The 23,844-nt window shown below is 43.6% G+C and overlaps 1 protein-coding gene across 6 annotated transcripts in view; it reads right to left on the bottom strand.

Annotated features, from left to right (window-relative positions):
• itpk1a (inositol-tetrakisphosphate 1-kinase a) overlaps positions 1-23,844 on the bottom strand; it is a 308,158-nt gene that overhangs the window by 11,647 nt on the left and 272,667 nt on the right. For all 6 annotated transcript variants that reach the window (XM_072274778.1, XM_072274786.1, XM_072274785.1 and 3 more), the window contains 3 exons: positions 22,614-22,654; positions 5,191-5,356; positions 4,203-4,270 (listed from right to left, as the gene is read on the bottom strand). In XM_072274778.1, coding sequence (XP_072130879.1) covers positions 4,203-4,270; positions 5,191-5,356; positions 22,614-22,654 — 275 coding nt within the window. The remainder of the gene's footprint in view (positions 1-4,202; positions 4,271-5,190; positions 5,357-22,613; positions 22,655-23,844) is intronic.

Genomic DNA, 23,844 nt, shown 5'->3' with positions numbered 1-23,844 from the left:
CGAGAGAGAATCTCAGTGAAGTCTATCGAATATTGAAGGGATTAAATAGAGTAGATGTGTAGAGGATGTTTCCAATAGCGAGTGAGTCTAGGACCAGAGGGAACACCCTCAGAATTCAGAGAGATGTCCCTGTAGAACAGAGATGAGGGAGAATTTCTTTAGCAAGACGGTGGTAAATCTGTGGAATTCATTGTCAGATACGGCTGTCGAAGCAAAGTCATTGCATATATTTAAGACAAGGTCGACAGGTTCTTGATTAGACAGGGTGTCAAAGGTTACGGGGAGAAGGGAGGAGAATGGGGGTTGAGAGGGATAATAAATCAACCATGATGGAATGGTACATCAAGCTTGAGGGCCAGATGGCCTAATTTTTCTCCCATTTCTTATGGACCATGGTGAGGTCTTAGCATCTAACAGCAGGAATAATATCTGGACAGGCTTGTCGAAAGCAGCAAAAGAGAAAACAGTACAAACAAAACTTTTCACCAGTTTCAAATGACTAGTTCTGGAGAAGATTAATGGCCAACAGTCTGTCATCCTGACTCAGGACTATCAATCTAACTAAAGGACTTCAAGGGCCCAATGTTGGCAACAATCAGCTACAGAGCAGCGCAGGTTGGATAGGCCCATTAGTGACTGGACTATGCGACAGCTGCCTGACCTAGACCTAGAAACCATGTTTATCTGGCAAATTTTAAATACCACTGGGTACGTGCTACTCATGAACATACGATACAGTATGCACCATAACTTCCTAACCTTTGAACTCAGTGCCTTGACTAACAAAGGTGATCATGCCATATAGTCATAGTCATACTTTATTGATCCCGGGGGAAATTGGTTAAGTGCCTTCTAAACCCCCTATCAACCTGTGCAGTCACTTTCATGGAGCTCAATATCCCTGTTTATCAACACTGTTAAGGATCTTGCCTTAACAATGAATGCACTGTCTCTTTACCTTTAACCTGCCAAGCTGCAACACCTCACATCTGGCTGGGTTAAAGTCCAGCGGCCATTTCTTTGCCCATATCTGTAAATGATCTTTATCCCGATGTACTCTTTATCAGCCTTCCTCACTATCTATAGCACCACCAATCTTCATATCACTGCAAACTTACTCACCCACCCATCTCCGTTTTCATCCAGGTCATTTATATACACCACAAACAGCAGAGGTCCCAGTACAGATGCCTGCAGAACACCAGTAATCACAGACCTCCAGCCGTTCAACCACCACCCTCTGTCTTCTACAGGAAGCCAGTTCTGAATCCAAATGGGCAATTCACCATTGATCCCATGCATCTTAATCTTCTTGAGCCTCCCATGAAGAACAATGTCAAACATCAAGAAAGGCACTAAATCAAGGCCCACAGCCAATTCCTCACTGGCATATAGACACAGGTGTATCCAGCAGCTGCCTGGATCTATCACCCACAAGGCTAATCCTCGTAAGGGATGCTCCCTGACAACACAGGCCATTCAACAGCAAGTGCCAGGCCAGCTGACGTGATATGCTTCTGGGCACTGGATCTGAAACCATCTGCAGGAAGAAGTAGAGTCAGGGTGGACAGAGAGTACATCGTCCTCGGGGTGCTGTCTAGTGGAGTTTGCACTTCCTTCCTGTCACCATATGGGCTGTTAATTGGCAGATCAATTGGGCACTGCATATTTATCCCGAGACTGTTAAAATCAGAAGGAAATTAAGGAGGATGTGGGGAGATAAAGTGGGGTTAATGGAGGATGAGTGTTAATAGGTGACTGATGGATTTCACCGATGAAGGGCCTCTTCCTCTGAGTCAGAGGTATATCTGCCTCTGACTTTAGCCCTCAGCACTGGCTTTGGAATCCTGTCTCATGGATGAAAGAAAACATGGAGGCCTACATGGGAGAGAATTAGATCGATCTTGGGGTAGGTTAAAGGGTCAGCACAACATTGTGGGCCAAAGGGCCTGTACTGCGCTGTTATGTTCTATGTTTTATGTTCATTAGGTCTTCCACAAAGCAACACTCACAACACGCTGGAGGAACTCAGCAGGTCGGGCAGCATCCATGGAAACGACCAGGCGACGTTTCGGGCCGGAACCCCTCGTCAGGACTGTAGGGGGAAGGGGCAGAGGCCCTATAAAGAAGGTGGAGGGAGGGTGGGAAGGAGAAGGCTGGTAGGTTCCAGGTGAAAAACCAGTAAGGGGAAAGATAAAGGGGTGGGGGAGGGGAAGCAGGGAGGTGATAGGCAGGAAAGGTGAAGAAGGAATAGGGGAAAACACAATGGGTAGTAGAAGGAGGCGGAACCATGAGGGAGGTGATAGGCAGCTGGGGGAGGGGGCAGAGCGAAATAGGGATAGGGGAAGGGAGGGAGAGGGAATTACCAGAAGTTGGAGAATTCTATGTTCATACCAAGGGGCTGGAGACTACCTAGACGGTATATGAGGTGTTGCTCCTCCAACCTGAGTTTAGCCTCATCATGGCAGTAGAGGAGGCCATGTATGGACATATCTGAATGGGAGTGGGAAGCTGAATTGAAGTGGGTGGCTACTGGGAGATCCTGTCTGTTGTGGCGGACGGAGCGGAGGTGCTCGACGAAGCGGTCCCCCAATCTGCGTCGGGTTTCACCGATGTAGAGGAGACCGCACCGGGAGCACCGGATGCAATAGATGACCCCAACAGACTCACAAGTGAAGTGTTGCCTCACCTGGAAGGACTGTTTGGGGCCCTGAATGGTGGCAAGAGAGGAGGTGTAGGGACAGATGTAGCACTTGCACTTACAGGGATAAGTGCTGGGTGGGAGATCTGTGGCGAGGGACGTGTGGATCAGGGAGTCGCGGAGGGATCGATCCCTGCGGAAAGCAGAGAGGGGTGGAGAGGGAAAGATGTGCTTAGTGGTGGGGTCCTGTTGAAGGTGGCGGAAGTTGCGGAGGATAATGTGTTGGATCCGGAGGCTAGTGGGGTGGTAGGTGAAGACAAGGGGAACTCTGTCCCTGTTGTGGTGAGGGGAGGATGGGGTGAGAGCCGAAGTGCGGGAAATGGAGGAGATGCGGGTGAGGGCATCATTGATGACGGCAGAAGGGAAGCCACGATCCTTAAAGAAAGAGGACATTTGAGATGTCCTGGAATGGAAAGCTTCATCCTGGGAGCAGATGCAGTGGAGAGAGGGGAACTGGGAACAGGGAATGGCATTTCCGCACATGCCCCAGCATTCTGCACTTCTCTCACTTCACAAGACTTTGCCAGTGTAGAAACATCATTAGGGTTAAACCTATCCACGTAGATGGTCTTTCATAGATTTGATGTAAGAGATCAAACCCCACAGGCAATCTCTGAAAGAATGCACATTTTTATCCTCATGGACTGTAAGCTCCATTCTAAGTACTTCAAAATCTCGCCAAAGGGCCGGATGCTTATAGCCAACTTTCTTTCATGGCCTACCACTGAAAATTCACATGACACAAGCACACAGAGGTCCTGACAGCAACACCCAAAACTTCCATTAGCCACTCCACTTGTGAGCTTCAAAGTACAAATTATACAGCCCTGAGATTCGTCTACTTACAGGCAGCTGTAAAAACAAGAAAGTTTATTAATTAGGTGGGGTTAGCCATGGAAAAGGAACAAACCACCCAGTTTATCCTATGCAACACACATCAAAGTTGCTGGTGAACGCAGTAGGCCAGGCAGCATCTCTAGGAAGAGGTACAGTTGACATTTCGGGCCGAGATACTGCCTGGCCTGCTGTGTTCACCAGCAACTTTTATGTGTGTTGTTTGAAATTCCAGCATCTGCAGATTTCCTCGGGTTTGCAGTTTATCCTGTTTATTTGTTTATTTAGAGATACAGTATGGAACAGACCTTTCCGGCCCACCAAGCCAAACTGCCCAGCAAACCTCCAATTTAACCCCAGCTTAATCACAGCACAATTTGTATTGACCAATTAACCTACTAATCGGCATGTCTTTGGACTGTGGGAGCAAACTGGAGCACCTGGAGGAAACCCACGCAGTCACGGGGAGGATGTGCAATCTCTTTACTGGATACACTGGAATGGGACTGCGAACTCTGGAATTCCCTGAGCTGTAATAGTATTGCACTAACTGCTACAAACCAGTGGCACCCACAACACTTCCCTACACACTGACGTGCTTTCTTACAGCAGAGCTCACGAACACACGAGCTGAAAAGAAAAAGTTTTATCAGAAATAACAACTTACTGCTGTTAAATCAGATGAAGACTCTGGTTTTGACACGTTGTGGCTGTTGAAGAATATTGTTTTTCTGTCTGTAATCAATGGAAATTTGACAAAATGTAAGTTAATTATCTGCACAAAGTTATCCATATATCTATGAACAAATTGGGTCTGCAACAGACTTCAGGGCACCTAAAGTATTAACTGCCAAAGGTTAAATACCAAGCAAGGACCAATTACTCCTGTTCAATCTCTTACTTTGGTGGAGTGGTTGCCACAGTAGAAGCATCACTCCTGATACTTCTCAGCAAACAAATGGATCGGACTTTGTCTACAAAGGGGGATGCAGAACAGGTGTACATTCCTCCATTTGATAATCAGGGAAAGGAGACAACAGAATTCAAAATTGCATCTAAAACACGGCCCTCAATTCATGGCCTATAGGATCAGCCATTGAATTAATTCAGTCAGATTGCTAGCAAGCTGTAAACTCAGCTAGCTCCACCATGGGTACTAGCCTCCCCAAAATCGAGGACATCTTCACAAGGCGATGCCTTAAAAAGGCAGCATCCATCATTAAAGACTCCCATCACCCAGGATGTGCCCTCTTCTCATTGTTATCCCAGGGTCCAGTGAGTGTTGGGAGTGTCACTCCCTCGGGAACTACCCCAGAGTACGTGCCCTCTTCTCATTGCTACCATCAGGGAGGAGGTACAGGAGCCTGAGGACACACACTCAACATTTCAGGAACAGCTTCTTCGCTCCGCCATCAGATTTCTGAATGGACAATCAACCTGTGAATACCACCTCACTATTTTGTTCTTCCTTTGCTCTTTTTGCACTAGGTATTAAATTTATTAAATATACGTTGTGTTATTGTAATTTATAGGGTTTTAAAATGTACTGCTGCCACGGAACAACAAATTTCACGGTGTACATCGTGACACTAAAGCTGGTTCCGATTGTGAAGTGACATCTGGTGTTAGCCCACCAGGGTAACCCCACAACTGACCTGAAACGCCAGAGGAGAAGTTCTTCAGCGATGGCCGCTCCACCACAGTGTACGACTCGCCCACAACAAACACTTTGTACAGAACAGCATTGTGGTTTATAAAGCTCTGGATAACACACTGGGGTTTTATGTCTTTCAGACCATCCTCACTGAAAATTATCGCCATCTGTAAAAACAATTTGACTCTGTCATTAAGTACTACAATTACAGCCATTCCGTCATTCTTTCTCCAGGATCCACAGACACCTGATCCTTTTAACACAAGTAGAACAGTTATTGTGGAGCTGCAGTGGCCCGCATTCAATCCCAGCTTCAGCAGGTGCCTTTGTGGATGAGTACATTCTCTCTGTGCCTACACGAGTTTCTCCTCCAAGGCCCCTGTTTGATCTGACTGTTTTACTTGTTATTTTCTTTGCAGTTTAACAATTAATTTCCTGCTTGTATTCTAAGTAGTCTTTATATACAAGTAACTGTTCAGTATGCTTCCTAGTGGTCACAACATGTATGTGCCATCATTTTGCTTCTAAATTCCTTTGCTTAGCAGGCATCTATCACTGACTGTTTCAATCTTCCTTTGTTCTATCGATGCTAAATGAAACGACCATGAAGTATCAAGTTTTATGCCTCTTTTCTGATTGCTGAAAGAATCTTAAAATCATCAGAACACAGCACCCCACATGCCCAGAACATGTAGGTTAGTTGACCACTGTAACTTGCCCCTCCTGCAAGTTGGTACAGAACTGATTGGAATTTGGGGGAGTAATTAGTAGTGGATTGATCTGTGAGCTAGCATAGTTTCAGTGGGCTGAAAGGCCTCCTCCTGTAAGGAAATATGGAAAGATTTTCAGTTTTATTCAGTTCTTGCAAGCTTTATAGTACTAATCACCCCAACACCATTTCTGGATGTGCCCTATCTGCCCTCAGTGTTGGCAGTGATTGGCAATGCAGGTTTCTGCCTCAGGGCAGAAAGAACTTCCACTGCCATTCTCACCTGCAGTTTGACACAGCTCGAGCAGTACTGAATAAAGACAGGCGAGTGTTAGAGCGACAGGGAAGTACCCTGTGGTTGTTTCCACAAGTAGCACAGGCCCTTGGAAAAGGGGCCTGCTCTTCTTTTAGCACTGCCAAGGTGTTCCTCAGGGCCAAGAGAAGAGCTGACAGGAGGCTTGATTTAACGGCACCAGTTCTGATGATGCTATATTCCTGCGGACAGTCAGTCTAGATCAAGGGTTCCCAAGCTGGGGTCGACTGGCCCTCTGCTTAATGGTATTGGTCCATGGTATATAAAACAAAATTGAAAACCCATTATCTAGATTGAGTGTTCATGTCTCAGTGCTGGTCTCGGACCAGCACACAAAAGTCAGCATGGTACCATTGTTCAAAACCTATACACAAACTGTCAACAGTATAGTATGGAGGAGCTTCTGCACAGGATTGTAAAACATTGTAAACTCAGCCAGCTCGCTTACGGGCCTACATCACGTGTCCCCAGACAGACCCTTTACTCCCAGCTTATATATTAAAGAAGGTCAGTGAGGAAATGCTTCAAAGATGACATCAAAATCTGCCTGAAGGTATTCAATATTACAGCTAAAAACTGGGAAGACACAGCACTCAATAGATAGGCCTGGAAGAAATTTGTTCAAGAGGGAGATGTGCTACACGAGAACGACGTTCACAGTGCCACAGAGAACAAGCAGCCGCTGTGAAAGGAGAGACTGAACAATCAAAAGACCCGACCAGTCACCAGAGACACCACTTACTCGTGTCCACACTGCACCAGAGTGTGTGGATCCCAGATCAGCCTGTACAGACACCCGAGGACCCATAAATAGACAACACCATAGGACATCATACTCAACTCAAATAATAGATAGAAGTTCTAAAGTTCAAAGTAAATTTTATTATCAAAGTACATATATGTCAACCCTGAGATTCATTTTCCTGCAGGTATAATAAACCTATAGAGCAGTAGCTATAACAGGATCAATGAAAGATCTAGAATGCAGAAGACAACTGTGTAAATGCAAATATAAATAAATAGCAGTAAATAATGAGAACTTGGGATAATGAGATAAAGAGTCCTTAAAGAGAGATCATTAGCTGTGGGAACATCTCAAAGGATGGGCAAGTGAGTGTAATTATCCCCTTTTGTTCAAGAGCCTGATGGTTGTGGGGTAGTAACTGTTCATGAACCTGGTGGTGCGAATCCCGATGCTCTTGTACTTTCTACCTGATGGCAGCAGTGACAAAAGAGCGTGTCCTGGGCAGAGGCAGAGGAACACAGTGTACGCTTACTCCCAATAATGGTTGGTGATGACACTTATCAGCTCCTGCCTGAGAAGCAACGTGGATCTGCTCCAATTTACTTACCATCACAACAGATCAACAGCACGTGCCATTTCATTGGCTCTTCACTCCACTTCAGAACATCTGGACAGTGAAGATGCATACCACATTTCATTGACTATAGCACAGCATTCAATACTATCATTCTCTTAAAAACTAATCAAGAAGGTTCAAGACCTCAGTACCTCCATGTGCAAGTGGATCCTTGATTTCCTCACTTGCAGACCGCAGTGAGATCAGATTGGTGACAACATCTCCTCCACAGTCCTCCATCAGCACAGCTGCACCATAAGGCTGTGTGCTTAGCCCCCTGCTCTAATCGCTTTACACTTATGACTGAGAGGCTAAGCACAGCTCCAATTCCATATTTAAATTTGTTGACGACACCACTGCTGCAGGCCGAATCAAAGGTGGTGAAGAATCAGCATATGAGAGAAGATTGAAAGAAGGAACAAGCGTCTTCAGGACCTAAACCACCAGGTTCAGAAACAGTTATTACTCCTCAACCATCAGGCTCTTGAGCAGAGGGATCACTTCACTCAGTTTCACTCACCCCATAACTGAACTCTCCCCACAACCCGTGGAGTCACTTTCAAGAACTCTTCATCTCATATTTTTGATATCTATTATTTCTTTTTTCTTTTTATTCTTGCAATTGCACAGTTTGTTGTATTTCGCACATTGATTGCCAGCTCTGTTGTTGTGGGCTTTTATTGATTGGATTGTGTTTCTTGTATTTACTGTGAATGCCCACAAGAAAACAAACCTCAGGGTTTAGATAGTGATACTGTGAACTACATTGTGTTGGGAATTCTGGTGCCATCTAGTGGCCTTGCCAAGAAGTACAAGTGCAACATATCAGATGACTTCTGCAAACTTATCCTGCTGCCAGGGGATTATCCTAAAAAATACATTGATTGTATAATTTTCTTGATGAAGTCTCACATTTCCACATTAACCATTTGTCAGCAACAACAGCAAAACACTTGTGCAGGTCACAGAGACTGTTGCACAGACTTCAGTGCAGACACAGGTGAGGAGGACTGTTAATCTACGATGGTGCGTTATTTAATTCTACAGATCCCGCTTGATTTACAGAGAGCAAGAAGTATCGACAGTTTAGTTTGTGGTGCACAGGAAAAATTCGGAGGAGAAGTGCTATAATAGGGAAAAGAGAAAAAAAAACTTTTGATGTGCAGGGATGCAGTGGCTTCTCTGACCCCCAATAATGGAGTTAGTTTTAAATTCTTAATGTTTCAAAGTTTCTAGTCATGGATTTCAGTACTTATTGTGTTTTCTTTCATTATTATTGTATTCTTTGTCTTACTGCGGTTATTTTTGTGCTGCGTTAGATCCGGAGTGACAATGATTTTGTTCTCCTTTCCTCGTGTACTGGAAATGACAGGAAACAATCTTAAACTTGAATCACTAACTGCGAAAGGGATGGTACAATGGTGTAGCTTCGGTGACATTGGATACTGTCTGTGTGGAGTTTGCACAAACTTCCTCTCACATGCCAAAGACGTGCAGATGAGAAGGGTAATCGGTCACTGCAAATAAACCCCTAGTGTTGGTAGATGACAGCAGAATCAGGTAGGAGTTGATGCATGTGCCAGAGAGAACAGGTTGAATGGAAGTAAGGGAAAGATGGGATTGCTTTGTGCGCTGGGAGAGAGACGGTGGGCAGAATACCCTCCTAGCAGAATCAGAATCAGGTTCATCATCACTGACATACATCATGACATTTATTGTTTTGCGACAGCAGTATTTTGCAATAATTATTTTTTTAAAACTACCAGTTACAATAACTATATATATAGTTGAACTTTGCAACTTTTCTCCTTGGAGCGATGGAGGATGAGAGGTGACCTGATAGAGGTGTATAAGATGATGAGAGTCATTGATCGTGTGGATAGTCAGAGGGTGTTTCCCAGGGCTGAAATGGCTGCCACGAGAGGGCACAGTTTTAAAGTGCTTGGAAGTAGGTTCAGAGGAGATGTCAGGGGTAAGTTGTTGTTGTTTTTCTGACACAGAAAGTGGTGAGTACGTGGAATGGGTTGCTGGTGACAGTGGTGGAGGTGGATATGATAGGGTCTTTTAAGAGATTCCTGGATAGGTACATGGAGCTTAGAAAAATAGGGGGCTATGGGTAACCTTAGGTAATTTCTAAAGTAAGGACCTATTTGGCACAGCATTGTGGGCCTAAGGGCGTGTATTGTGCTGTAGGTTTTCTATGTTTCTCTGCAAGTAAATTAAATAAATAGTACAAAAAGAGAATTAAAAAAAAACAATAGTGAGGTAGTGTTCATGGATTCATTGTCCATCCTGAAGTCTGTGGCAGAGGGGAAGAAGTAGTTCCTGAAACATTGAGAATGTGCCTTCAGGCTCCTGTACCCTCCTCCTTAATGGTAGCTTGAGAAGAGGGCATATTCTGGGTAGCGGGGGTTCCTAATGACAGAGGCCACCTTTTTGAGGCATCACCTTTTGAAGGTGTCCTTGATGCTGAGGAGGCCCATGTCCATGGTGAGGTTGCAACACACTGCATCTTTTACCCATCCAGTGCAGTGGCCCCTCCATATCAGACAGGGATCCAACCAGATCTCCACCGTATCTGAGAAAAATATGAAACGTAAAAAAAACCAGAAGGCCTTGATTTTTACTTTTTGCTTAGTTTGCAGTTTGCTTTTAGTATTTGTCAATAATTAGTTTATTCTAATCCTCACAGGAAGAAATGCAGAAAAAGGGTGTAGAGTGAAATTGGACATTCAATGTCCCATTAACATTAAAATTTACCACCATCCACAATGTCACCACATGCACATTCACGACAATGGAACCTCAGATATATGAGGTAATAAATAATCTGGCAGAGGAACTCAGGTAGCCGAGTGGAATCTGGGAGGTGGGAATGCATGTTGTTCCAGATTCCAGCATCTTGTATCTCCACTGATACGAGGTTGATCAGTAAAAATATTTCAAAAGCCAAGTGCATCTTTCTTACAGCAGATTCTTAATGGTTGCAAATTCTACATGTCTGACACAAAATACTCTGCAGATGCTGGGGTCAAAGCAACACGCACAACACGCTGGAGGAACTCAGCAGGTTGGGAAGCATCCATGGAAACGATCAGTCACGGATGTTGCCTGACTTGCTGAGTTCCTCCAGCGTGTTCTACATGTTTGACAGCATTTACTGCTATGGTATTTTATTGGGGTGTTTACTTTCATTACATAAACACAGGAGATTCTGCAGATGTTGGATGACTTGAGCAACATGCACACACAAAGTGCTGGAAGAACTGAGCACGTCAGGCAGCATCTACGGAGGGGAATAAACAGATGATAAAATCTGAAATTTTCACCAGGAATGAAATGGAAGCCGCCAGAATAAGAAGATGGGGAGAAGGGAAGGAGGGCAAGCTGGCAGGTGATAGTTGAAGCCAGGTGAGGGGGAAGATAGGTGAATCGGGGAGGGGAGATGAATGTAGAAGCTTGGAGGAGATAGATGGAAGAGGAAAAAGGTTGAAGACAGAATCTTCTTCAGCCCTTCACCTCTTCCAACACAAAATCAACACAAGAGTTTTGCATTTATTGATTTAAGTCCAGAAGATATGAAAAGCCACAGTTTAAGTACACTGCCTTGTACAGCTTCTTTAAATCAAAGGACAGGAGTTACCAAGGCTAAAACAAAGGCCAAACAGCACTGTTCCAGGGAAAAGTAGCCTTAAAAACTTTCTGTTAAATGTTTAGAAACATAGCCAGTCCAAATCCAGTACCAACAATGTTTATTCAAACAGCCAGAACTATTACAAAGCCTTTGCCTAATTGTTGCTTTTATTGCAGATTGGTATCTTTGGAAAGGATGTTAACATTGAAGAATGTGGATTAAAAAGATTGCAAGAAAAAAGCAGGTCAATAACCAAGATAGAGACAGCTCTGAGGCAATGATTAAAATGGTAAGAGTAATAGATCTCACAAACAGAACACAGTGTAATACAAGTTATTAGATCAACACACAGCATGACTGGGAAAGGAGCTGATGACTATATGAACTCTCTGTTACATTGTTTAGAAACATAGCCAATCCAAACCTGAAGCCACCTCGTACACAGAACTCACACCAGTCCTCATCGAGGAGTCGGGGTGGAAAAAGTGAGCAGCTTTAAGACCATGGTTGTTAACCCCTTAGTAGATTTATCCTGAGCACAAGACATTTATGCAATCACAAAGGTAGTATGCCAACTCTCTACTTCATTAGGAGTTTGTAGAGATTTGGTACATCACCAAAGACTCTTGTAAATTCCACAGACGTACCATGGAGAGCATTCTGACTGGTTACATCATGGGCAGGTAAGGAATCTCCACACTCTGACTGGTTACATCATGGGCAGGTAAGGAATCTCCATACTCTGACTGGTTACATCACGGGCAGGTAAGGTATCTCCACACTCTGACTGGTTACATCACGGGCAGGTAAGGAATCTCCACACTCTGACTGGTTACATCACGGGCAGGTAAGCAGTCTCCACACTCTGACTGGTTACATCACGGGCAGGTAAGGGATCTCCACACTCTGACTAGTTACATCACGGGCAGGTAGGCAGTCTCCAGTGCTCAGGATCACAAGGGGTTGCAGAGGGCTGTCAACTCCACCGGTTCCATCACGGGCACAACACTCCCTCCCTCCCTCCCTCCCTGCCATCGAGGACATCATCAAGAAGCAATGCCTCTAGAAGGTGGCCTACACTATTAAAGACAGTCACCAACTAGGACACACCATCTCCTCATTACTACCAGCAGCAGCCTGAAGACCCACACTCAGTTTCCTCCCCTTTGTCATCTGATTTCTTAATGGTCCATGAAGTATTTATTTTCTAACTCAGAGTAACTTTTATGCCTTGCATTGTACTGCAGACTGTAATAGTGACCATAACCCAGTAGTATGTCATGTAAAAGTAAAACTTAAAAAACTAAAGAAACAAAAACCTGAACAATCCCTTGACTACTTGCAATTAATTAACGAAGAAAACTTACGACAAACATTTACAATTGAAGTAAGGAATAGATTTCAAAGTCTAGAAATAGAATCTGTGAAGATGATAGCAATCATGTAGAAATGAAATTTAACTCTCTAAAGGAAGCCTTGGTAGAGTCAGTACAGTCAGCGATTCCTAAAAAAGAAAAAAGCACAAAGAATAAATGGATGACAGATGAAATCAAAAATCTAATGGAAGGAAGGAGACGGAAGAAAGCAAATCCTATAGAATACAAGTCCTTAGATAAAAAAGTTAAAAGCTTGTGTCAAAAGGCCAAAGAAGAATGGTTAAACCAGGAATGTGAGCAAACAGAAAGAATCCCTGTTACTGATCCAAAAAGGTTACATCAACAAATCAAGAATATCACTGGTAAAAAGCTCCTCTGTTCTTCAGGTGGATGTTTGAAAGCAAAGGACGGTACCATTATCATGAAAAAAGATGAGATTATTAACAGATGGACTGAGTATATTCAGGAATTGTTTGAAGATGGTTGAGGCAAAAAACCAGAAATTAAGAAAAACATTGAAGGTCCAAGTATTTTAAAATCTGAAGTTCGTAATGTAATAAATAAGATAAAGAAAGGAAAGGCAGCAGGTCCTGATGAATTAGTAATAGAACAAATTATCACCCTTGAAGATTATGGAATTGAAAAATTTACTGATTTAATCAATGACATTTATGAGACTGGAATAATGCCAGAAGAGATGAAAAAATCAGTATTTATCACTCTTCCTAAGAAACCTGGAGTAATAGAATGTGAATTTAATGAGACATATCACCAAGATACTTCTAAGAATTTTGATCACAAGAGCTAAATGTAAGATACAAGCTGAAATAGGTAAAGAACAATGTAGTTTTGTGAAAGACAAAGGTACAAGAAACACGATATTGATGTTAAGGATACTATCAGAACGAGCTATTCAAGTGCAAAAAGATTTGTTTGTTTTATTGACTACACAAAAGCATTTGCTAAAGTGAAGCACAATAAGTTATTTGAAATATTACAGAAAACTCTAGATCTAGATTCGAAAGACCTCCACCTACTCAGAAATCTGTACTGGGAACAAACTGCCGCTGTAAGAATAGATGGAGAAGTGAGACAGTTTACGAGAATCAAGACAGGCGTCAGACAAGGGTGTGTTTTCTCCCCTGATTTGTTTAATGTGTACAGTGAAACAATATTACAAAAAATAAGAGACATCTTGGGCATCAAAGTTGGCGGTGAAAACATCAATAATTTCAGATATGCAGATGACACTGTGTTAATTGCAAGTACGGAGGAAGAACTACAAAACTTAATTGATATAATTGTTGATGCAAGTGCAAAAATGGGTCTATCAACTGCAAAAAGACAGAATGTATGATGATATCCAAAAAGAAGGAGAATCCTATCTACAGGCTGAGAATAAACAGGGAAGACATAAAACAAGTAAAGAAGTTTTGCTACTTAGGAAGCTGGGTGACATCAGATAGCAAGTGTGACATGGGCATCAAGAGAAGAATAGAGATGGCAAAAGACGAGAATGAAGAGTATACTGACCAATACTAAACTAGGCATGACAACCCACCTCAGAGTACTGAAACGTTACGTTTATCCAGTTATGTTATATGGCTCAGAATGTAGGACAATATCTAGTAAAATGAGGAAACGAATTGAAGCAGCAGAGATGTGGTTTTGAGGAGGATGCAAAGAATATCATGGATGAAACAAATATCTAACGAGGATGTCATGAACAGAGTAAACACAGAAAGAGAAATAATGTATGAGATCATGAAAAGGCAACGTAACTTCATTGGACATGAAGTTAGAAGGAGGAGTTAGAATGCACAGTAATTATGGGAAAGATTGAAGGGAAGAAAGCAAGAGGAAGACAAAGACAAATGATGATGGAGACAGCGGCCAGAGAACTGTAAATGAATACCAATGAATTGATCCACTTGACCCGAAACAGGAGTGTGTGGGCCATGGCAGTCAAAGCTCAAACTGGGCGTAGCACCTGACGATGATGATTGTACTGCTGCCGCAAAACAACAAATTTCACTGCACACCTGTGATAATAAATAATTCTGATTTCTGTTAATGCAAGATAATGGAACATTTCTTTGATTGATGTTTGTGAGTAAGTGTTTCTGATTAACAGAATTCCATGCATTGCCTCATATTTCAGTATCACTAAAATGGCCTTGAACCAACCAACACATCTCCTGTATGACTTCTCATAAAGTATCCCAGCACTTACCCTAGAATACACAGGAGTGTCAACTGAGAGCTCACAGAAAGGTACGAACAGCAGCAAAAACTGTCTTCTAAAGCACCAGGTGCTGACAGAAAACCTGACACAATCATTTTTGCCAGCTGATTGCAAGCACGTCCTTACCAGAAAGACATTGTACATAACAGCTGGATAGCTGGACGCACAGGGCGCTTGGCACATAGCACCTGGACAGATGACTGTAGTACACTCTCTTGCAAGAGAGCAGCTAAGGAAAAAAGCTATTCCTTCAACTGCTGGCAAACTCTCTAATTGTGCACTGGAAATTTACTTCCTGTTGTGTACCATATGACCCATGTCAGTCTTTGACTTCGGTTCACGCTGGACAAGGAGAGTGGTAAACAATAATTCTGACCAAGTCTACGATGTCTGGGGAAGCCAATCCATCACAGGAGTTCACAGCTGAAGAATGTATGTCCACTGACATCTGAGCTAAAGCCTGGAATGTCACAACAATGGGCTCAGTCCAGGAGTTGATGTTATTGGTAATAACATCACCTCAGTAAAATCTGGTCCAAGAGGCTCCATTCTGCAGGAGAGTCCACTGTGAAACTGCTCTCGACCCCCGGTGCCTGCCATCTCTCAAAGCACAAGGTGCCTTTTTAAATTATTTGTTATTCACTTGGAGACACAGCACGTTTTCGGGCAGGTGGCGCTCATCAGCCAGCCTAGAAGGAAAACTCTGATTTTAAACCTCCGCTGCCTTGCGGCCATACCCACTTCGGGAGTAAACCCCGAGGAAGAAATCCGGAGCTAGGGTCCCGAAGGCAGTTTGATTGTTTATAACTTCACTCTGCGACAACACTGGTGCCGAGCTATATCCGCACTTGCCCTTCCCTTGGACTACATCAGTGAAGCGGAGACAGGGAGTCCACTCCATGGGCAACAGCTGGTTCTTCAAATCTTCCCGCCCAGGCCTGCACCCTGGAGAGGACACAGTCCAGCAGAGGCGCAAACCCGTGATCCCCTGGGGTCAACGGCTGCCGACTACTACAGCACATTATCAGGCCCTTCCAGCCCAATGAGCTTGCACCGCTCAACTGCACCCATGGGACCATTAACCTGCTAATTGTACGTCTTTGGGCTGTGGGAGGGACCTGCAGCATACTGAGGAAACCTACGCAGTCGCGGGGAGAACGTACAGACTCCTTACAGACAGCGGTGAGAACAGAACCTGGTCTCCTGGTGCTGTGATAGCGTTACTTTACCCACGGTGCTACCGCGTCACCCTGAAGAGTTCCATCGCTATTGTTTTATTCATCTTGCTTTACACCTAACTGTAAATGAATCATCTCCACACAACAATAGACATCCCAAGGCAACAGGGGCCAAAACAGGGATCATTAGTCCTAATACCAGAACCTAAACCTATTGTTATTTTTGATACCATCAGCAAAGCATCTTAAGACAGCATGAAGATCCAATATTATGTCTGACAAAAAGTCTAGTATTTAATGTGTATAGTTCATCAGTGACTACAATTCCCACCAAGTGTTAGCATTTTAAACAGTGACAACTAGCTCTAGATTATTTCACAAAGGCAGGATGATAGTGTAGTGGTTAGCACAATGTTTTACAGGACCAGTGACCATTGGGTTCGATTCCCATCATCACCTGTTAGGAGTTACTACTTTCTCCCTGTGACCGTGTGGGTTTCCTCCAGGTGCTCCAGTTTCCTCCCACAGTCCAAAGACTTACTGGTTAGTAGGTTAATTGGTCGTAAGTTGTCCGATATTAGGCTAGGGCTGAATTGAGGTTGCTGGCTGGTGCGGCTCAAAGGGGCGAGAGGGTCTATTCTGTGCTGTATCCCAATAAATAAGTATATAAACAAGGAACTTCCTCTCCGTCTCCATCCCGTCAAGAACTTCAGGTTTTCAATAAGTCACACTCCAGTGATGACAGAGTGAGCCCATCCCACCTTTTGCCAGTAGTTAACCTACTATTCTATGCACTGGTCCACCAGCTGCTTGCAAAGTAAGAGTGAAGGTGAACTGGAGGCATCTAACTGAGAGTCAGCTAGACTCAAGGGTCCAAAAATCCTCCCCCTGCTTTTGTTCCAAATATACTTATCACATTAATGACACCAATAAAAGAATGTTTCTCAGCAAGTCGGGAAGCACTGATGGAAGAGAATAAGCAGCTGACGTTTCTCAGAATGAAGGGTCCTGGCTCAAAACAGCAACTGTTTATTCCCCTCCACGGATGCAACTTGAATTTCTGAGTTCTTCCAGCATTTTGTGTGTTACTCCAGATTTCCAGCATCTGCAAAATCTCCTATGTTTAAGAGTGTCTCTCTGTCCATTAGTTTATTCAGTGTCAAGCCGAATGTTGCCTAGGCACAATACTTACTTATTATGGTGCCTTTTCATCTTTTGGACTGTGCATTCTGTGCTAACTTTATAAAGAGACCCATATTTGGAACTTCCGCAGCCAAGTCAGAGAACAGACACTGAGCTGTAACTGGCTCCTCGGGGTCTGCTCCAAAACGCTTCATCCACCCATCCAGAAGACTTGCAGAATTGGCATGTTTAGTCTGCCTGAAGAGATCTTCACTGCTGACGAAGGAGAGCGTGGACCGGGTGTCTGGGTATTTCAAGCCTGACTGGAGTTGTAAGAACAAGCCACGGATTTCAAGCTGGACAGCATCCAATTAGCTACAGACGGAGGCTGCATTTTGGCCACGATCTCACTACAGCTACAGAACTAGCAGAATTTTGAGAAGTATCTCTGTAACAGTCCCGAGTTCTGACGTTCCTGGAGTCCTGCCGAAAAAATTCACAAAGGGCCATGACCTCAGTGACTCTGAGGAACTGGAGTCTCTAAAGGGCAAACAGCTTTGAAGCAACTCTCACGTTTAAAAACAGAATGCCAGTGCCATAACAAGATGCACTTATACAGAAATTCTAACCAAGCAAAGAGCAGTTGTCATTGATAGCAAGGGGCCATGAGTGGAAGAGAAGTAACTTGTTGTTCTAATTATGTCAAGTCCCAGTAAGGCTGTATGTAGAATAACATGCACTGATCTTGACTTCCTAAGCCAAAGAAGGGCACATGTATATTTGTGGGATCACAATGACCAATTAACCTACTAACAGGTATGTCTGTGGACTGTGCTGGGAAAACTGAACACTCAGAGGGACCCCACAAGCTCACAGGGAGAATGTACGAACTCCTTGAAGACCGTAGAACTGTACTCTGAACTCCTACGCCCCAAGCTGTAACAGTGTCGCGCGAACCACTGTGCTACCGTGGCACCCTCAATTAGGGCATTCAAAAGGGTAGATATGGAGCTGCCGTTTTTCCTGCCATTGGTGCCTAACATCAAGGGTCAGAGGTTCAAAATAAAGAGTGAGTCATTCAAAAAGAAGGAAACAAAATTTCTTCTCCTCGAACATAGGAATTCTCGACTCAAGAGGACTGAGAAGATTCAGTCAACCATCTATATCCAAGATGGAGGTCCTGAAGAAGAGTCTCGGCCTGAAACGTCGACTGTTTATTCATCTCAGTAGATGCTGCCTGACCTGCTGAGTTTCTCCAGCATTTTGTTTGTGTTGCTTGGGATTTCCAGCATCTGCAGAATCTCATGTCCAGGATAGAGATTATTGTACATTGAGGGAATTAAAGCTCAGTGCAGGAAAGTAGCACCAGTGTAGGTCAGCTAAATCTTGCTGAGCATGAACAAGGGCAGCAAGGCTGTCAGCTGTCTCGCATTCACTGTTCAGAAGCTGCAGGTGTCATTAGCTCTGTGAATGTTTCTGTTACTTGGGTTAATAAAGGGAGCAGTAGCAATTTGTGGACAGTTCTGTTGGGAGACAATGCGCCTGATGACTTAGTCCAGTGATGGAGAAATATTCAGTACTCCCTAAGTTGCAAGGGTTAATGGGTAACCATCAAATAAGGCACATGCTGAGGACAATATTGTGAATCAGACTACATCAAACCTGCCACATGCTGCAAATCTCTCCCAATTTTCACTTCCACTGCCTTCAGTGAAGAGATCTCCAGTTGGCTCATTCAACAGTGGAAGAGTTACCTCACTAGTGACGTGAGGAATGTGAGATTTGCTTGCGACTGTCAATGGTTAAATGTAAATTTCTAACAGTCTATTCCTCTATGAATCAACACTCTCTTCACTTGTCTCTGCAATTATCCATCCCATGACTAATGCTGAAAGATAATTCACCAGTTTAAAGTTGTCGGAGACGCTGACGTGAGACATGAATACCTGCCTCTCAAGTGAGGGCACTGCAGCTCGGCAGTTTGACACTGGGAATAGTGGATAAAAGGAAACATTGTTAACCCAGACATGAGATGATTTACTGTCTAGATACCTATGCAAGATTATTATGCAGAGAATTATGGCTTTAATTTAAATGGACAATGAAAAGGTTTCAATATCTCATGGTCCATGTTGGATTCACTAGAGGGTAAAATTGTCACTTTCCTTGAACTTTAGCTTTCCTATGCTAGCTAGTATTCGTATATAATCAGAAGAATGAGGGGTGACCTCATTGAAAAGCATTGAATAGTGAAAGGCCTTGGTAGAGTGGATGTGGAGAGGATCTTTCCTATGGTGGGAGAGTCTGAGGACACAGCCTCAGAATAGAGGGGCTTCCCTTTAGAACAGAGATGAAGAGGAATTCCTTCATCCAGAGAGTGGTGAATCTGTGGAATTCATTGTCACAGGCAGCTGTGGAGACCAAGTCTTTATGTATATTTAAGGCAGAAGTTGATAAAGATTTTTAATTGTTCAGGGATACAGGGAGAAGGCAGAAGAATGGGGCTGAAAGGAAAATTGGATCAGCCATGATGGCTCTTCACACGGCCTGAGACCACCTGGACAATACAAACACCTGCGTCAGGATGTTGATCATAGACTAGAGCTCAGCATTTAACACCATCATTCCCACAATCCTGATTGAGAAGCTGCAGAACCTGGGCCTCTGTACCTCCCTCTGCAGAACCTGAGCCTCTGTACCTCTCTCTGCAGTCAGATCCTCGACTTCCTAACTGGAAGACCACAGTCTGTGTGGATTGGTGACAACATCTCCTCCTCGCTGACAATCAACACTGGTGCACCTCAGGGGTGTGTGCTTAGCCCACTGCTCTACTCTCTATATCCCCATGACTGTGTGGCTAGGCATAACTCAAATACCATCTATAAATTTGCTGATGATACAACCATTGTTGGTAGAATCTCAGGTGGTGACAAGAGGGCGTACAGGAGTGAGAGATGCCAACTATTGGAGTGGTATCGCAACAACAACCTGGCACTCAACTTCATTAAGACATAAGAGCTGATAGTGGACTTCAGGAAGGGTAAGATGAAGGAACACATACCAATCCTCACAGAGGGATCAGAAGTGATGAGAGTGAGCAGTTTCAAGTTCCTGGGTGTCAAGATCTCTGAAGATCTAACCTGTTCCCAACATATCGATGTAGTTATAAAGAAAGCAAGACAGTGACTATTATTTCATTAGGAGTTTGAAGAGATTTGGTATGTCAACAAATACACTCAAAAACCTTTATAGATGTACTGTGGAGAGCATCCTGACAGGTTGCATCACTGTCTGGTATGGAGGGGATCCTGCACAGGACTGAAAGAAGCTGCAGAAGGTTGTAAATCTAGTCAGCTCCATCTTGGGTACTAGCCTACAAATTACCCAGGACATCTTCAGGGAGCGGTGTCTCAGAAAGGCATATCCATTATTAAGGACCTCCAGCTCCCAGGTCATGCCCTTTTCTCACTGTTATCATCAGGTAGGAGATACAGAAGCCTGAAGGCACACACTCAGCGATTCAGAAACAACTTCTTCCCCTCTGCCATCTGATTCCAAAATGGACATTGAACCCATGAACACTACCTCACTTTTTTTAAATATATATTACTTCTGTTTTTGCACTATTTTAAGCTATTCAATATACGTATACTGTAACTGGTTTACTTATTTATTTGTTTTTACTTTTTTTTCTTCTATATTATGCATTGCATTGAACTGCTGCTGCTAAGTTAACAAATTTTGTGACACATGCTGGTGATAATAAACCTGATTCTAAAATGGTGGAGCAGACTTGATGGGCAATATGGCCTAATTCTGCTCCTATATCTTATGACCTTACAATCACCGATATACATATAATTGCTAGGAGATTTTTTCCAGTAATTGTAGTATTTTTCTAGAAGTTTCTTAGGTTTTTTTTGTAGCCGGTGTCATGCATTGAGTCTGGCTACTTTAAAGGTTGATTGTTATCACCGATGTCTCGTTATTATTTTAGTATTATTATCTCACTCCATCCTCCCGCCACCCCACTAGGAATAGGGTTCCCCTGGTCCTCACCTACCATCCCACCAGCCTCCGGGTCCAACATATTATTCTCCGTAACTTCCGCCACCTCCAACGGGATCCCACCACTAAGCACATCTTTCCCTCACCCCCCTCTGCTTTCCGCAGGGATCACTCCCTAAGCGACTCCCTTGTCCATTCGTCCCCCCATCCCTCCCCACCGACCTCCCTCTTGGCACTTATCCTTGTAAGCGGAACGAGTGCTACACATGCCCTTACACTTCCTCCCTCACCACCATTCGGGGCCCCAGACAGTCCTTCCAGGTGAGGTAACACTTCACCTGTGAGTCGGCTGGGGTGATATACTGCGTCTGGTGCTCCCGATGTGGCCTTCTATATATTGGCGAGACCCGACGCAGACTGGGAGACCGCTTTGCTAAACACCTACACTCTGTCCGCCAGAGAAAGCAGGATCTCTCAGTGGCCACACATTTTAATTCCACATCCCATTCTGACATGTCTATCCACAGCCTCCTCTACTGTAAAGATGAAGCCACACTCAGATTGGAGGAACAACACCTTATATTCCGTCTGGGTAGCCTCCAACCTGATGGAATGAACACTGACTTCTCAAACTTCAGCTAATGCCCCACCTCCCCCTCGTACCCCATCTGTTATTTATTTATATACACACATTCTTTCTCTCTCTCTCTCTCTCCTTTTTCTCCTTCTGTCCCTCTCACCATACCCCTTGCCCATCCTCTGGTTTCCCCCCCACTTGTCTTTCTCCCTGGGCCTCCTGTCCCATGATCCTCTCATATCCCTTTTGCCAATCAACTGTCCAGCTCTTGGCTCCATCCCTCCCCCTCCTGTCTTCTCCTATCATTTTGGATCTCCCCCTCTCCCTCCCACTTTCAAATCTCTTACTAACTCTTCCTTCAGTTAGTCCTGATGAAGGGTCTCGGCCCGAAACGTCGACTGTACCTCTTCCTAGAGATGCTGCCTGGCCTGCTGCGTTCACCAGCAACTTTGATGTGTGTTGCTTATTATTTTAGTATTAGTTTTGGACTAGACCATCACAGCTTCTTTGTTCTTTGTCCTTTTCTTTGTTTATTGTTTGTAACACGTAAGAAGTAGCAGTAAGCAACAAGCTTTTTTTTTACTCATTTGTGATTTCTGAAGCAGCTCTGGATCACAAAATCACTTGGATCCAACGCCCACTTATAACAGATAGTCCCACCTCCAAACTAATGGATACCACTAGGTTTGTTCATTCTTTCATACACAAATCTCACCCTGGAAGAAATAAATTCAATACTTTCATATAAGCGGATGATACAAACATTATCAAGATTCATTTGAATATAATTAGCCACTTTCAACTTGAAAATGGTGCATTCAATAGAATGGGATCTCGTCCAAATAAATAGTTTTTCACAGTGGTTGACTGACGATATACAAAGCTTTGTTTTATTGCCTACCTCATGAGAGTTGGTACCATGTGCCACTCTGGTTTTGCAAACTAGAAAGAGAAAGAAGATCATTAAAATGTATGTAGTGATCACAAGAACACCCTTCAAAGTTCAAAGTCAATTTATTATTAGAAGGACATGTATGTCATCATATACAACCCTGGTATTCATTCACGGTAAATACAAAGAAACACAATAGGATCCATGAAAACCGGCACACAAGATGGACGAACGACCAGCGTGCAAAAGACAACAAACTGTAAATACGAAAAGAAAAAGAAACAAATAAAGCAATAATAACAATAAATAATAAATATTAAGAGCTTGTGGGATTTGTTCAGTGATGGGGTGAGGGAAGTTGAGTGAAGTTATCCCCTCTGGTCCAAGAGCCTGATGGTTGAGGGGTGATAACTGTTCCTGAACCTGGTGGGTGAGTCCTGAGGCCACTGTACCTGCTTCCTGATGGCAGCAGCAAGAATAGAGTATGGCCTGGATGGTGGGGGACCTTGGCAATCTTTCCCAATTTTCCCATGTGGAGTCGTCTACCCTAGAAATGGCAGTGGTGTTTAGTACAGTACCTATGAGCAAATTTTGGTCCAATGTTGCTTGGCTAAGAAGAGATAGACTGCAAGACCATGCAAATAAAAATATCTGAAGGAGTCCTCCACTTCCCTACCCAATCAACCCAGGGCTTTCTGCTCTCTCAAGTTTTCCAAAAGGTAGGGAATGATTCTCTGAAGGAACAGAGCTGCCTAGTTATAACCAAAACCACAAAGACCGTAAAACCAAAAGACATACATTCAATGGCCACCTGTACACCAGCTTGTTAATACAAATATTTAATCAGCCAATCATATGACAGCAACTCAATGCATAAAAGCATGAAGATATGGTCAAGAGGTTCAATTCTTCAGACCAAACATCAGCGCAGGAAAGAAATGTGATCTAAGTGACTTCGACTATGGAATGATTGTTGGCGCCAGACAGGATGGTTTGAGTATCTCAAAAACTGCTGATCTTTTGGGATATTCACACAGAACAGTCTCTAGAGCTTACAGAGAATGGTGCGAAAAACAAAAAAATCCAGGGAACAATTTTGAGAGTAAAAATGCATTATTAACGAGAGAGATTAGAGGAGAATAGCTAGACAGGTTCTAGCTGACACAAATAACCACGCATTGTAACAGAGGTGTGCAGAAGAGCAAGCGATATGAAGATAGGTGGAGGAGAAGTTAGTTTT

Source organism: Mobula birostris, chromosome 1 (assembly GCF_030028105.1).
Source record: "Mobula birostris isolate sMobBir1 chromosome 1, sMobBir1.hap1, whole genome shotgun sequence".
Classification (NCBI taxonomy): domain Eukaryota; kingdom Metazoa; phylum Chordata; class Chondrichthyes; order Myliobatiformes; family Myliobatidae; genus Mobula; species Mobula birostris.
The sequence above is the reverse complement of the archived record's forward strand: the minus strand, read 5'-3'. Positions and strand labels throughout refer to the sequence as shown.